This window comes from Lupinus angustifolius, chromosome LG16, assembly GCF_001865875.1.
Source record: "Lupinus angustifolius cultivar Tanjil chromosome LG16, LupAngTanjil_v1.0, whole genome shotgun sequence".
In the NCBI taxonomy this organism is placed as follows: Eukaryota; Viridiplantae; Streptophyta; class Magnoliopsida; order Fabales; family Fabaceae; genus Lupinus; species Lupinus angustifolius.
The window spans coordinates 282,568-293,561 of record NC_032024.1 but is presented as its reverse complement, the minus strand read 5'-3'; the positions used below and the strand labels follow the sequence as shown (position 1 = coordinate 293,561).

The following is a 10,994-nucleotide window of genomic DNA, read 5'->3' as shown; positions in this document are numbered from 1 at the left end:
ACTCGAACCCGGGTTCTTGCTTAAGGGGAATCAAACATATACCACTTGAACCAACACCCATTGGTAATCTTGTTTATTTAATTTACTCATTCCCTATTTTCCATCTCCTACAACAATTATTTCTACTTATTTAGTTAGTTTTTCAATTATGCCCTTATCAATGTATAATTTCATACTAACCATCCATCTCCTCCAATTGCATTTAATTTATGGGTCCTCAAATTTAGGTAGATCACACTAATAATTTTGTATTTTAAATAATAAATAATAAATTAAAACATTAAACCATACCAAACCTATCCATAAATAATTAAAGTATTAGATTTGATACCTTAATTCAAACAAGTTAAATTGAACAACAACTAATTTTCATGGTTAGATTAGGTGACATTTTTCTTTTATCAAAATCGATCCAAAACGAATTGCAAACAAATATGGAGCACTTGAAACAATAATTGGTTGGTATGAAATGATATAATATTGCTGCTTGAAGCTTGATTAAGAGATGGAGTGGTAGAAACAAGACACAATCATCAATTCAATGATCCGACCTAGTTGGCCTAGGACATTGTTTTTTCGGCCTAGATTTAATTGGGTCAAATAGATATTGGGTTTTAAAGAAAATTATATGGTATAGTGATGATATAATGATGTAAGGTTCTTCTGTTAGATTCTTATGATGATCAAAATTTTAACGATTTAATTCTTGGATATAACACTTGTTAAAAGGGATAATCATACACCCAAAAATAATTAGTTCCATATCAATCGAGTATGTATGTTGTATAAAAAAACTTAACTCCAAGAATAAATGAGTTTCTATCTTATTCATACTCTAAACAAATAAAAATATAAGTACTCTAAAATGCTAGACACTATGGAAATAATAAATTATATAATCATAATAATGTAAGATTTTATTGAATCTCAAATTTTTCAAAAGCGGGACATTTGTTAGAAGATTTCCTTAATTATATAAATCGAGTCCATCTAGATGTGAGTGGTCGGAATAAAATGGAATGACACATATATGTATGGATGAGATAGTCTGAATCTCTTAGAGTTTGTTTGAGAGTTGGATTTTGGAGGGGAAGGAATGAAAATGGAAGGCTTGAGAGCCATGAAATACACTTGTGAAATGACTCTCAAGCCTTCCTTTTCCCTTCCTTCCGTTCCAAAATCCAATTTCCAAACAAACCCTTAGTGGGTTGTCTCACTTTTTGTACCATTCTATATACCATTATTTCTGATTGCTTGAAAAAAATTATTATAATTATTAAACATTTTTTAACTAATTATATCTCGTGTGAAGTAACACAGAGTGAGACAACAAATGGATGAATGTGGATCCAAGTGAGTGTGATGTGATGCCCAGAGAATACAATCATCAATACGGCTGCGTTTTAACCATCATTTCTGTTATAATTCTTAAAAATGTTTTTCCATTCATTTCCCCTTTTCATTCTCAGGTACGTCATTCCCTTCTATCTGTTTTTCTTTTCAACCATCAATTTTCCAATTTGAATTGTTGGCTCTGTTTTTCAATTAGGTTTCTCTTTAAAATTCATGAAATTTTCCACTCTGCTTTATTTGATTCTCTTACAAGATTCTCTATGTCGTTATTTGATTCTAAATTTCTAATTGTTGGGTCTGATTACTTGGAAATAGTTTTATGCTAATCGATGCTTTATTTGATCAATTGATTTAACCTATTTCTGTTCCAATTCATCACTGCATTTATGTTTAGAAAATGACCTAGAATAATGTTTTTTCAACAGAAGTGGTTCTAATGGGGAATATAATAAGCTTGAACAGTTCCAACACTAGAAATAGATGGAGTGGTCCCTGTGAGGTTTTCCAAGGTGAAGCTTGCAAGAGACAAAGGTTGCTGTCAACCTCTTATGAGGATAATTTGAGACTGATTCCCTCCCTTCCCGATGAGATTTCCTATCAGATTCTAGCTAGAGTTCCTCGAATTAGTTACTTAATTCTCAAGTCAGTTTCTCGTGCTTGGAAAGAAGCCATTTTGAGTCCTGAACTATTTTGTGTGAGAAAAGAACTCGGGACAATGGAGGAGTGGCTCTATGTATTAACTAAGGTTAATGATGATAAGCTTTTATGGTATGCCTTGGACCCTCTTTCCAGAAGATGGCAAAAGTTGCCACCAATGCCGAATGTTTCGTCCGAAGATGAAGTGGTGAAGAAGGGTTTGGCTGCCCTTCCTCTTCGGATGTGGAGCATGGTGGGTTCGAGTATTCGAATTGCTGATGTCATAATGAGCTGGCTTGGGAGGAGGGATGCCCTGGATCGGATGCCGTTTTGTGGTTGCTCTATTGGGGTCATTGATGGTTGCATATATGCTTTAGGTGGATTTTCTAGAGCTTCAGCAATGAAATCTGTTTGGCGGTATGATCCTGTTAAAAACTGCTGGACTGAGGCTAGTCCAATGTCAGTTGGTAGAGCCTATTGCAAGACGGGTATACTAAATGACAAGCTTTATGTTGTTGGAGGTGTTACTAGGGGTCGTGGAGGACTAAACCCCCTTCAATCTGCAGAAGTATATGATCCCCATACAGACATGTGGTCCCAATTACCAAGCATGCCTTTTGCAAAAGCTCAGGTGCTACCAACAGCTTTTCTGGCCGACTTTCTCAAGCCTATTGCCACGGGAATGACTTCATACAGGGGAAGGCTATTTGTTCCTCAGAGTCTGTATTGTTGGCCATTTTTTGTTGATGTCGGGGGAGAAGTTTATGATCCAAATGTAAATTCTTGGATTGAAATGCCAATTGGCATGGGTGAAGGTTGGCCCACAAGGCAAGCTGGAACAAAATTGAGTGCTACTGTCAATGATAATCTATATGCTCTTGATCCTTCAAGTTCTCTTGATTCTGCGAAGATCAAGATATATGACTACGAAGGTGATACTTGGAAAGTTGTTCCAGGAGATGTTCCAATTCATGATTTCACCGATTCAGAATCACCTTATCTCTTAGCTAGTTTACTTGGAAAACTTCATGTAATTACTAAAGATGCCAATCACAACATTACAGTTTTGCAAGCTGACATGCAAAATGGTTTATCTTCCTCCCAGCCCTTGTCATCATCATCAGAACTTACTGAATCATCATCGGGATCAGAGGGGGAAGTTTGGAGGGTATTTGCTTCTAGGAGTGGTAGATCTGCTGAACTAGTTAGCTGCCAATCACTTAAAGTTTGATTGTTTAGAGTTTGGGTCCTCTGATTTCAGATCATTATGTCTGTGTTGGCTGGTGTGACTGATAAGCCACAATGATTATGAAGATTTCAGAATTGTAAATGGTCCACTATACTGTTTGATTGATCCATACAATGTAATCCATGTTATGCTCATACACAGACAAATTTAAGTTACACCAAGAATATTAAAACATAGCACATCAAACCATTAAGGTTCTTTGGATTACCTCCTCTGCAATATACATTTGGTCTTGTACCAATGTGGCTGGTATTGTCTTCAATGAATGAATGTTCTATTTATTATGGCATATTGTTCATTTACTGCCTTATACACTGTTTACCTCTCAATTTCTTCCCCAATACTATGTTTATTCCTGTTTGTAGTTTCTTGGTGAATCCTCACCGAAACAAACCTTCTCAAAACTCTTGTGAGCCATCGTCGTGTTTGATAATTACTTTTGATGTTAGAGACCATGGTCCATAAGTTACCAGTGATCTTATTTTTCTATCAAGCATCACGTAAACATCAGCATGTCATGCAATTTGACATTTTACAATAAGCTAGGATCATCCCTCTAGTAGTGTTACTTATATTCCTCCACAGAAATGTCACACCATTATTAAATTCATTTTTGGTAGCATACTAACATTAGTAAGTTAAGGGGGAGAGAAGAAGAATGTAAGTGAATAGAAAAGAGGAAGGCTCCTTTTCTCAAATAACATCAGCAACTTTAACATTTTGCTTTAGTTTTGTGTTTGCTGTGGGTGCTTTATTTGCTACCTGAGGGAATCCTTACTTTGTTGGGGTTCCTTGTTGTAAAGTGTAAACTCTATTTTCTTACTAATACTACATGTTTTGTCCAAAAAAGTTTATCTTCAAAGTGAAAGATTGAGTTCAATATATTCATGGCGTAATATATATTATAAGTAGAAGGTAACAAGTTCATATGGGAATCCTCTTACAAGGAGAATTAGTGAAGGTCTAGATTTGCCATATAGCTTTATTGTATTGTATGTAACAACCAGAAACATAGCATTAGTTATCCTCCTGATAGAGAAGGTGTTTGAGTCTCTGAGAGGCTTCAATGATGGACTGTCTTGGGCCAAAAGCACTAATTCTTATGTACTCTTCACCCCCTGGACCAAAACCACTGCCTGGGACAGTAATCATGTGAGTCTTCTCAAGAATCTCAGCAAAGACATTCCAAGATTTTGAGCCTGGAAAATGGACCCAAACATAGGGTGCATTTTTACCACCATAAACTGTCAGACCAAGAGATCCCAAAGCATTGACCAGTATTCTTGCATTCTCCATGTAGTATGCAGCAAGAGACTTCACAGCCTGAGAAAAATTCCCCAAACAGTTTTGTAGGATTCAATATCAGAAAGTTGGGTAAGATTGATGATATTAAAGATGCAATCTTCTGCGTTATACATGGAACTATAGTTGAAATGAAACACAGGAATTTTGACAAGTTTGTACAGTTTCTTAAGGAACTAGAACCTACTCTGAAACCTTTTGAAGAGAGACATGCAAGTCCACCGGCCTGAGCTATGTTAGATGCTCCATTAAAGCAAGTGCACACGATGCGATTGAAATCATGTACAACAGGGAAGCCATTTGAATATAAGAGTTCTTCAGGGATCACAGTCCAACCAAGGCGGACGCCAGTGAACCCAGCAAATTTTGAGAAGGATGAAACTTCAATTGCAACCTGAAGCATAATGAGGTATGAAAGAAGTTAAAGTTACCATTGAGAACAAGAGTGCAGAATCTAGAAACTCAAAAAACTAAATACCATGCAATATTACTTTTGCCTGTCACTAGGAAAATACTTGATAATTTGCCAGAAGTGATTTATGGTTTATATTCTAGATGCTTGAACTATAGAGCCCTGAAACTAGTTCACATAATATTTTGGCTCACCAACACTCTGTAAACAATATAAAACAGAGAGTTTGCTAGATAAACAAGCAAGACTAACCACTTACCTCTCTGGCTCCAGGAATTTCAAAGATTGATTTAGGACTATCATCAGTAATATAAGCTGAATATGCAGAGTCAAAGATAATGATTGATCCATTCACTTTGGCAAAATCTACAAGTTGCTCTAATTGCTTCCTTGTTGCTGCATGACCAGTGGGATTGTTTGGAGAACAGAAGAAAATGATATCTGGCCTTGAAGTTGTAGAAAGATCTGGGAAAAAGTTTGTTTGAGGTCCACATTTCATGTATTCTATGTTTTTATACTTGCCAGCTTTATCTACAAATTCTCCAGCTCGACCAATTATAACACTTGAATCTATGTAGGCCTGCCTCATAAAAACTTGTTATGATTAAAACACTTCATTATGGTAACTCTATCTAAGCATGGATTCAATCTGAGAAGAGATTCAAATAATTTGCATGCTATTACAAAAAGATAGGAGAAACAAGTTGGAAAACATTGTCCAATTTAAATGCAATCATGCAGTTAGGAAAATATTTCTGACAAGTGATAAATACAGTAATGCAGCCAATATTTCTGCAAGGAATGAGTAATATTTTATATGTAAGTCCTATAACCAAACTTTAATATAAGGTAAGTAAGTTCAAAAATCTTGATAGATACTTTTTCTTGGCCTATAGCAGTATCCAGTTCTTCATAATCCTCAAAGTGCTTGTAAGCAAAATCTAACTCTATGGAAATGGAACAAAAACTCTCATAAGTGCATGTTATCCATCTTTTGTTAGTTTAGAATACTTGAATCCACAGTAGTTGCTAACATTTTCTAGACAATAGACCACATTAATTATGTAGATTGATTACTGAGTAATTACGATACCGGAAACGATGGATCCTGTACTGCTATCTTCAGATTAGGACCCATGAGCAGCTGCAAATTGAGACAAATCGAAGTTTAATGTTACTTTACAATGAGGATGAGACATTTCTGATCTCAATGCCTAGTTAGTGTAGCAGGAGGGTTTAAAGTTACAAATATATTAGAAGGGAAGAGGAAGAAATGTAGAGTATAACAAATAAATATGAAGTTAGAATTGATGGTATACCTGAAGACGAGTAATATCACACTGTGCACCATCTGAAACAAAAACCTCTGTGGGTTTTATTCCTAGATCTTTGTAGAATACATCAGTAATTTCCTTCCTCAAGGCCTGAAAATGAAAGATCATTATAATGATCTACTATGTGACAAATGGAAGTTCAAATAAGTGGATCAAGATAAATTCCCTATAGACTCAGGGTTGATAGTAAGCACTTTTTCATGAACTATACTCATAAAATCTTAAGTAATTAGATGAATGCATGTGAATAGTTGATATATTTAACATCTCCCCTAGAGATTCTAATATCATGTCATCAACCATCAATGCAGAAGCAATATAAGAAAAAAAAAGGTTCCTTATTTTTTTATAGCAGAAAAATGGTTTTCCTTATTGGATCTAAATGACTAGACATGTATAAATTGCTCAAATTTGCTCCAAGGTACCTTTTCACCTTGCTCAGGTCCATATCCTTTGTAACCTTTTCTTGTTGAAAGGCCATGCACAAACTGCAAAAGACCAAAGACCATATGAGCCCATATTTTAAAACATGCAAAGGTTTCTTGGTGCTTGCTCCATGTAGAAAGCACATGAATTCTCAAATTCATTTATTTTATATGCACTATCTTCTTTTCTGCTACTTCAACAGAAAGAACATTCATAACTTACATCAACCATGCTTGTTGTCACAATTGTTGGTAAAGGTTCTGTAGTATCACCAATTCCAAGGTCTATTATGTTTGCATGTGGATACTTCTCTAAGTGCATAACCTCATGCCTTTCAATCTGAATCAATCATGACAATGATCAGCTTTTACATAAAATTCTAAGATTTGTCATATGACAAAGATCTTTGAAAGCAATATATAGAACATGTTTGGTAAACACAACCAAGTATCATATAAGCTAGTCAACTAGCTTGTTTGACACAAAATAAGCTATTTGATGATGTTTGGTAAAAAGACTTATTTCAATAAGCTACAAGATTATATCATTTTACTCATATCAGCCACTTCATAAATAATCAAGGAAAGGGTATATTATTGAAGAACACCTCAGGAAACAAATAGCCATGTTGCAGTTTCTCCATGTTTGCATTTCGGGGTACCTTTGTGCAGTGTCCTGCATGTAACAGACATAATCACATAATCATAAGTTTAAGGATAAAGGCAACAATGAAAAGTAATCCATAGAATATAAAAAACAAATTGTATCAAACAAGTATGAATTATCTGTATACCAATTCCAACACTTCCATTCTTCAACCTGCATGACAATCTTTAAAATCATCATTAGATACATAAGTCAATTAGGAAGCAGAATAGAATCAAAAGTATAAGTTGACAATGTTGAATTGTTTTTTTATATACCTTGCCACTACCATTCTAGGCTGCAAAATATTTGTACTAAACTTAATAGTGCAGATTGACATATTGTACATGTTAAGCCTGATTTATGTTCTCCAACCAGAAACTCTTACTTTACTAAGGCTCTTAGTTCTTATTTCAGATGATTGGTACCAACTGTGCTTGTTATTCAAAATGACAAATATATATATATATATAGACACAAGTATACATATTTTTTTGGTACTACCAAGGGTATCTCTTACCTTTTCGGGTAAGGAACTAATATCTTTCGTGTTTCGTGTATACATATTTATTACTAAGTCTCACAAGCAAACAAGGAGAAATAAGTTCCAAATGTCAACTTCAACAATTCCATTTTCCACTGTACCTAATGTTACCCATTTCCATTATGTTTTACACCTCTTTAAGTTACTTGCACAGTGTCCTTTGAATTATAATAAATTTATCAATCAGAATAGCCATCTTTTGCTATATTTGTTTATCTTAAACCTTCTACAAATGTGCTAAGTTTGCATATATGTGGCATATTTGAGTGGAACAAAAGAAGGAATGAACTGTGAGAGTGTAGTTTCACGATTTCCATCGCGAAACATCGTATTACTAAGAACTGAGTTATTTTATCTCGGGACGACTATATTGCTAGTCTAGGCAATGTTAAACAACATAACAACAATTGTATTGTTGAATATTTCCATAAACAAGAGTTACATACATCACTATCTGAAATGAGTACAATAATGCATTTTGGCAGAAATTAGACAAGTGGTGCTATGGGACCTTGTCTTTTATCAGAAATTACTTTGAATGATATGTTAGGTAACTACTACATTACATGCAAATTCCACAAAGCATTAACATCCAATAATTTGTTCTAAGATGGTATTGCTATCTAACAATTCATCCCACAATGTACCATGCCATGCAATACTCTCTTAAACAATGTACCATCCCACAATGTGTTATCCTATGCATTATCGGTGTAAAAAATTATATACAATCATTACATTATTCACTATTCATTTTGTATTAATTTTTTTTGAAGAGTTGATGATTATTAGATATAATAGTGAATGATGTAATAATATTGTAAAACTCATATGCTTTGATCCATTATTCCGAAATGAAATCTACTAAATCATGTGTTAAGAATATCTAAAAAGTGTAAGTACAAGAAAAATGCACACAACCATCTATTGGAAAATGTATACAATCATGAAATCTACTCTATTTTGTCCCCTAACATAAGTTGATTTTACTTAATTCTCTAAGATTAAAAAAAGTAGTTAAAAATTGGTTAATAGCAATAAATTTGTAGTTTTTTAAAAATAATTTTCATAAATTATCCTCATTCAAAAGTTTACGAATTTGATTAATTTTCTCTGTAGTTTAATTAACTATTTTTTTTATAATTCCCTTAAAATTCTCTCTCCTTTGTGTAGTGGTAAAATATTTATTCTATTCGGAATCTAATAAAGTCTTACACTATTAGACTAACGATGGTGAATAGGTTGCAATTTGTCATTTCAATTCATGGCGATTTTATTATATTCCTTGAGTTGAGTATATTATCTCATTGTGAAAACTAGAAAAAATGAACACAAAGAAGCATTATAATATGTCAATTAGTGATCTTCCTAGAACATTGTATCATGACATTTTAGTTCCAAATTTCAGTGGAAAATCTCAACCCAATTTTGACCATTAAATAGATACATTACCCCCCAAAAAATAGACAAACTTGGGTTACAAGAAACTATATAGAAAATGACATCTTTTCATAAAAAGGATGTTACAACACTATCTTCAATTTATTAGCTAATAAAACACAACTTCTATTAAAAGAACAAATGTGAATAGAAGATAAAAGAACACATTATTATAAAATTTGAACTTGCTACATAGCTTGAAATAAAACCTATACCATTGGTTGTTGGGCAGCCACTAGAAGCCATGAATTTCATAATTGGATCATCTGTTTCGAAATGAGTGTATATTCATGTTTCCAGCCAATGAATTTTCCTTCAAATAATATAAATACGTTTTTAAAATTTTCTTTCTAATTAAATGTTAATTTTTTATTGGATCAAGATAAGAAATAGGACAGGAATAAGAATAGGTGATCTCGGAAATTCTGGAAATCAAATAAATAAAAAGGGTGGAATAATAAAAGTCAATGTGAGTAAAGCCACATAATGAGTCCTTGTCATTCCTAGTTCACATTCTTTAATTGTTTCAATCTAAAGACAAAACAGTCTATTAAACAAAAGCAGCCCAAAACATTATTGTGAACTAAAAATGAGCATAAATACAATGCATCAACTTATCAATCAATCTTTTCTTTCTTCATATTCTTCAATGTGTGAACTAACGAACGCTGATTCAAGTGGTACATGCTTGATTCCCCTTAAGTAAGGTCTCGGGTTTGAGTCTTGTGGATGGAAAAAATGTCCGCTAGGAGAATTAGCCTCATGTACCTGTAGATGTTCCCGACTCGGACAGGATTGCCTCCAGTACGAGGATACATGTGGGAAACCAAAAAAAAATTCTTCAATGTTTGTAATCTAGAATATATAGAAGTGGTGAAGTCCTTCTTTAGATTCAAATCAGTGATTAAAGTCACATGGTCTCAATTGGTTAGTTTCTAAGTTTGAGAGAAATTGAATCCCCAGAGTTTTAGCAAATGATAATTAGTTACATATTTTAAAATCTATTACATTACATCAAACTCGAAATATAATTATTTTTACACTATCAATATATCATTTATAATTAACCATAATTAATTTTCAAATATAAGTAATATGAATGATGAAGAATGACTATCTATAAATTTTTACATTTACCACGAATACATTTATTGTGTTTACATGATTCCAATTGGCAAACTCAAATATAATAAGTGTATGTGTTTAAAATATTGTGAAATTTTTTTTACACCGTCAACACATCATCTACCATTAATTTGAATTACTTTTGTTTAAAAATTAACGATGGTTAATAAATCAATAGTGAATAATTTACTGAAGTTACGCTGTCGGTTGTATATATGCAAACAATATAGTCAAGAGACATGTCCTAAACTATGGGGCCCAACTAACCAAAAAAATATAGAACTATGGGCATCAATGTCCTCTCCATTATGCTACTGTAATTTCAATATTTCACTAGAGACCTTTGATTAAATTATAACAACTTTTGTTGGTTCATCTACACGATTGATATCATTATATAATACTCTAACTTGTTGAAGAAAGCCCAATAATCCAAGCCCCAAGCTCTTTGGTTTCTGGTTTGGTAGTTTAGCAATACTTTCTATTTCTGGTTTGTTAGTTTGAATTTCTGTTAATTCTGTTATGGCA

The 10,994-nt window shown here is 33.4% G+C and overlaps 2 protein-coding genes across 4 annotated transcripts; one reads left to right on the top strand and one right to left on the bottom strand.

Annotated features, from left to right (window-relative positions):
• On the top strand, positions 1,373–3,520 carry LOC109330292 (F-box/kelch-repeat protein At1g22040-like). Its single transcript, XM_019564438.1, has 2 exons — positions 1,373–1,469; positions 1,779–3,520. Exon 2 carries the CDS (start codon positions 1,790–1,792, stop codon positions 3,218–3,220), a length of 1,431 nt encoding a protein of 476 aa, XP_019419983.1. The 5' UTR covers positions 1,373–1,469; positions 1,779–1,789; the 3' UTR covers positions 3,221–3,520.
• Positions 3,937–7,794, bottom strand: LOC109330293 (aminotransferase ALD1). 3 transcript variants are annotated; one of them, XM_019564439.1, is made up of 10 exons: positions 7,636–7,794; positions 7,506–7,543; positions 7,320–7,387; positions 6,935–7,051; positions 6,712–6,774; positions 6,272–6,376; positions 6,046–6,096; positions 5,212–5,532; positions 4,728–4,934; positions 3,989–4,561 (listed from the first exon to the last, which is right to left on the bottom strand). In XM_019564439.1, the coding sequence occupies exons 1-10, from the start codon at positions 7,704–7,706 to the stop codon at positions 4,256–4,258; spliced, it is 1,347 nt and encodes a 448-aa protein (XP_019419984.1). In that variant the 5' UTR covers positions 7,707–7,794; the 3' UTR covers positions 3,989–4,255. The 3 variants fall into 3 exon arrangements, with proteins under 3 accessions (XP_019419986.1, XP_019419984.1, XP_019419985.1); XM_019564440.1 differs by having other exon boundaries at positions 3,995–4,561; positions 7,506–7,531; XM_019564441.1 differs by lacking the exon at positions 6,046–6,096 and having other exon boundaries at positions 3,937–4,561.